Source organism: Pundamilia nyererei, unplaced genomic scaffold, assembly GCF_000239375.1.
Source record: "Pundamilia nyererei isolate P.nyererei 1_Seehausen unplaced genomic scaffold, PunNye1.0 scaffold00065, whole genome shotgun sequence".
NCBI lineage: Eukaryota > Metazoa > Chordata > Actinopteri > Cichliformes > Cichlidae > Pundamilia > Pundamilia nyererei.
The window spans coordinates 378242-383546 of NW_005187466.1; the positions used below are offsets into that span (position 1 = coordinate 378242).

A 5305-nucleotide genomic window follows, 5' to 3' on the forward strand; every position below is an offset into this window, starting at 1 on the left:
TTGTTCAGGTCGTGAACTCCTCCACGAGGCACCGGTGCAACCAAAAACCGAAGCTTTAACGGAGTATCCACACAGCCGCAGGAGGAGACAGTTAAAGGTGGAATACGAGAAGGATGAACGTGTTTCTCCCATGAAAACTGAGCGCTGGGAACCTGCCGACTGGAGGAAACAGTTAGGATTCATTCGTGAGATGAGGAGCGGTCGTGATGCGCCTGTAGATAACATGGGAGCAGAGAAATGCTATGACATGGAGGCTCCTGCGCATGTAGGTGTGGGGTGGATATTTTAAGTCCCCTTAAATAGAACCTGTTAATTCCTCTGTTCCATCTGCAGGTGAGACGTTTCCAGGTGCTGGTGTCACTCATGCTGTCCAGTCAGACAAAGGACCAGGTGACAGCAGCAGCTATGCAGAAGCTCAGAGCACACGGCTGCACTGTAGAAAACATACTCGCTACAGATGATGAAAAACTGGGAAAACTCATCTATCCTGTCGGCTTCTGGAGGGTAAAACAGATGGTGTCCATAGCTGTTAGCATGTTTAATCAAATTTCAGTAAATAAAAGTTAAATATTAATATTAACCTGGTTTCTCAGCTGTGTTCTTTGTTGTGTCCTCTTGGTTTCTTACCTGTTCTTCTTTAGAATAAGGTGAAGTATCTGAAGCTGACATCAGCCATGTTACAAAAGGAGTTTGGAGGGGATATCCCAAGCAGTGTTGAGGGGCTGGTCCGTCTGCCGGGAGTTGGACCCAAAATGGCTCACCTGGCTATGGACATCGCCTGGGACCAGGTGTCTGGCATTGGTAGGGACTTCCATCTCTTAAACATGCAGACACAATTGGCTAACCTCCCAGAAACTGATTAAGAAAAATTCTAGATCAGTGATTCCCAAAGTGTAGGCTGAAGCCCCCTGGTGGGCCGCAAAGGTAGTGCAGCTGAGTCACAGTAATAAATGGTAAATGGCCTGTATTTGTATAGCGCTTTACTAGTCCCTAAGGACCCCAAAGCGCTTTACACATTCAGTCATCCACCCATTCACTCACTGGTGATGGCAAGCTACATTGTAGCCACAGCCACCCTGGGGCGCACTGACAGAGGCAAGGCTGCTGGACACTGGCACCACCGGGCCCTCTGACCACCACCAGTAGGCAACGTGTGAAGTGTCTTGCCCAAGGACACAACGACTGAGACTGTCCAAGCCGGGGCTCGTGCCTTTCTCTTGATTGACCAGTCTACTAATTCCCTTATTTTTACCTCTATTAATAAGTGAAGACACATCAGTGGTTTTGATGTGTCGTCATATTTGATGTTTCTGCCGCATTGAGAAATCATTGGTTTGTAAAATGATGTATGCACTACGTTTGAGAAACTTCAGAAATTACATCCTTTGGTATCACACAGCTTTAAAACAAAAAATGAGCCTTATATTCATCGTGTAGTTACGACGCGTTGCAGGGTTCTTCTGTTTGATTGCATTAGATTTATTCAGGTGCACCGAATAAACTGGCAACTTAGAAGTATTGTGATGAGACTAGGCTTTCATTTGTATTGATCATTTTTGTCTAGGTGTGGACACACATGTGCATCGTATATCTAATAGGCTGGGCTGGCTCAGGAAGACGACCAAAAACCCAGAGGAAACACGGAAGGCCCTTGAGGAGTGGTTACCCAGGTAACAGCATGACAACTCACTGCTGATCCGCGAAACCTGATTAACTTGTGATCAACAAACCTATAAAGATGTCCAGGATTGATTTAGATACGTACCATACATCAGCACTGCCAGTGGTTAATGTTGACTCTTTAACGTTTGACTGACAGTGGGAAGCAATGAAAATCAAAATGTGGAAATCTGGGAATTTATTTTTAGAATGCAAAATAATAATCAGTGCTCAACAACATGCAGATCTCACTATATTCTTCTGATGTCACGATATACCAGAAATGACAATATAATACTAGACTTCTTTGGTCATAGATTATACATCTGATATTGTGAGAGACCTACTCCCAAATAATAAACAGGAAATTATATTTTTTCATTTAATTAGAATTTGACAGCATTTCTTGATTAAAAGTTACTTTATCTTCTTTTAATAAAAAAACAGATGAAAGCAGCTTTAATTAGCAAATGTGAGAGCAGTCACTTATAAAGTAAAGAGATCCTCAGGCCAGAGAGCAGTAGATGTCATGGTGACCCATTTTCAATCCATGAAATTTGACACTTTTATAAAAATGTATTGATATGGTGATATTAACACCAGCACCAGTGTGTTCTTCTTAGAGTGCAGTGATATCATTTAATTTACTACAAAAATATGTTTCAAAGTGTAGTACTTCTGTAAAGTCATCAGGTGATGTTTCTCTGTTGCAGGGAGCTGTGGAGTGAGATCAACTGGCTGCTTGTGGGTTTTGGACAGCAGGTTTGTCTGCCCGTCAACCCTCTCTGCTCTGTGTGTCTGAACCAGCACAGCTGTCCATCTGCCCACAAGAACTCTCCAGCAAAGAGACCTAAATCGGGATCACCACGGTCTCCAAGTCCAACCTCCTCTTCAAAAATAAAAACTGAACCTAAACAGGAAGCAGCTCTTAAAGATGAGATGATAAATAAGGAGTTACTACCCACATCTGTTTCCCACACCACAAAGAGAAGGCTGAAAACCAAGGTTAATGTTTAAATTTTACCGATGTTTGTGATTTCAGCAGACAGTGAGCACAAGAAGACATATTATGTGTTTACTTATACAGATAGATTTAAAAACATGTATATAAGAATATATTTGACACTATAACAGCACCTTTAAAGGGTAAATATTTTTAATACTTTTCTTTTTTTTACCAAATAAAAAACATGTTACTAATATTTTGTGTAAAGTTTTGTCTAAGAAGAAGAAAATAAAATACAAAAATTATGTAAGTTTTATTTGTGTGGTGTCATAAACTACATTTTCTGAGGCGTGCAGTTTATAGCATTTTAATATTAATTAAAATGCTATAAACTGTACCTAAAAATATTGTACCTAGCATGTACAGGACTTATAGTTAGCATGCAGTATAAATTGTTTTTAAAACTCACATTTTGAGGCTAATATGAACAGGATATAAATTATGACTAAGAAACCTAAGCAAATACCTGAAAATTCATACTCAATTTATCCTGCACAGAAAAGGAAATAAACTGGCCTTTACACTTACATTTAGAAAGTAAGAAAGTAAGCTTCTGTTTGAGGGGATAAGTAGGAGCCAGGTGCTACTAATTAAATACACAAGATGTTTTAACACATGGCTAATTTGGCACATTCAGGTGTGCTTTAGCCTTGTCACTCTTAGGTATGTTGCAACATAAAGAACCTAAAGACTTTTGGAATAATGTCCTTCGGACAGATGAGACCTAAGTGGAAATGTTTGGCCATAACGTACACTTTTGTAGAAAACCAAATAACAGCGTGGTGGTGGAGAGAAGGTGATCTGAGCTGCTTTTGCAGCCACAGGACCTGGGCACTTGTCAGTCATTGAGTTGACTATAAACATATCTGTATATCAAAGTGGGCTGTTCTAGAGTCTAATGTGAGGACATCTGTCCAACAGCTAAAGCTTGACCAAAACTGCGTCATGCAACAGGACAATGGCACCAAGCAAAGCAGCAAATCTACGAATGGCTGAAAAACAAAAGAAGATGTTGATGTCAAAGAACTTTGAAGCCTACCCGGTAATTGAAATGCTATTGCAGAACCTTAAGAGAGATGTGCATCGAAGGATGCCCAGAAACCTCAATGAATTGCAGGAATGTTGTAAAGAGAGAGTGAGCCATAATTTCTCCACAAGAAGAAAGAAACTGATACATTTATACAGAAAACACTTCCTTCATGTTATTCTTGCTAAAGGCAGATCTACACACTATTGAAACATGGGGTGTACTTTGTTTTTCGCATGAATGCAGAGAGTCCTATGAAAGCTTTATTTCTAACTATACAGGCTAAACTTTATTTAAGCAGGAAGTGAAACTCTTATATGCAACATTTTTCTGAGAAACCAAATAGAAAAATAAAAAAGTTCCCTATGGGTTTGAGCACAGGACCATTTTGCTGTAAAGTAACAGTATTAATGACTGCACTATCAGCCTGCTCATAGACCTAACCAGAGTGCCCAGATAAAACTGTATGTATGCTGCATGCCATAACTCACCGCTTAAAGTGAAAAGACTTGCTTGTTAGTTACACCTGTGTAACAATATTTCTTCTGCAGAAGGTTAAAAAAAAAGGAAGAACTTAACACTATGTAAGTCTTAAATATGCACGTACCTCGAAGCTACTTTGAAGTCTGTTTCAGTGATTTAGTTGATGTCTTTAACCAGAGCTGGCTGAGCATCTTGCTTAAGGGTCAGTTATATTATTAGTCAGGTGTGTTTGCAGAAGCCTCCCTACAGTTCACTTGTTCACTTATTTTGCCTGTTTGATCGTTACTGTGCAGAAATATTTGCTTTCTTGGGGCTTTTTTGTTGTTGAGAAAGTTAAACGTTTTAATTCTAAGTTTAAGATGTGCACTTGAGACGAGAATCTGCTTCTAGTTCATAAAACGGGCATGTGGAATTTCGGATCCATCAAAGCTTTTAAAAATGTGCATGTGCATAAATTGTGGGGTTTATTTGTGGGAGATGAGAGAAAACACACACAAAAACACCAGAAAAAAAACTACTATTAAAAGCAGTTTCTTTTTATGCATCCATCACATGACATGTCTATCTTCAGATATGTCGTGTGTGGGATTTAATAATGTTCTATTCCTTGATTGCTCAAGGGAAGATCTGCTTTAGCGACCTATGTCTGTCACGGATGATTTTATATGCAAACCTACACGATTAGTATAGATAAACTGTTGCCTATGCAAATATTTACCATGTCAGTGTCTCATATTTACCGATCAGGTTCTCAGTCCTTGCACGTCAACTGTCCTGAATTTCTTTAAAGACTCACTTTGAAAGAGATAAATGCGCGTGCACCAACTATCACGTCACGCAAGGACAGCTTATATTTCACGAAACATTTTTACCCAACTTTCTTTTTATAGATCTCCGGCAAAGATAAGGCTAAAGGACGGATAAGGCAGATTTCCTTTCTCAGGTCACAGTTTATTCGTGTTTCAACTCCACCTACTTGGAAAAGATTCTGTCTCTCTGGGGAGGCTGTGAAAGACAAAAATGCCCTCAGAAGAACTCTTTCAGTACTTGTTGAGCATGTTTCAAACGCCTGCTCTCACTGATTAAACAAGGTTTCCTTTCAAGCTATATATATATATATATATATAATT

The 5305-nt window shown here is 39.5% G+C and overlaps 1 protein-coding gene across 3 annotated transcripts in view; it reads left to right on the forward strand.

Moving 5' to 3' along the window:
- Positions 1-2847, forward strand: part of nthl1 (nth-like DNA glycosylase 1) — a 7163-nt gene extending 4316 nt beyond the window's left edge. For all 3 annotated transcript variants that reach the window (XM_013911535.1, XM_013911534.1, XM_005735863.2), the window contains exons 3-7: positions 9-265; positions 334-504; positions 642-801; positions 1565-1670; positions 2373-2847. In XM_013911535.1, the coding sequence (XP_013766989.1) occupies positions 9-265; positions 334-504; positions 642-801; positions 1565-1670; positions 2373-2676 (998 nt within the window). In that variant the 3' untranslated portion in view covers positions 2677-2847. The remainder of the gene's footprint in view (positions 1-8; positions 266-333; positions 505-641; positions 802-1564; positions 1671-2372) is intronic.
- The last annotated feature ends 2458 nt before the right edge of the window (positions 2848-5305 follow it).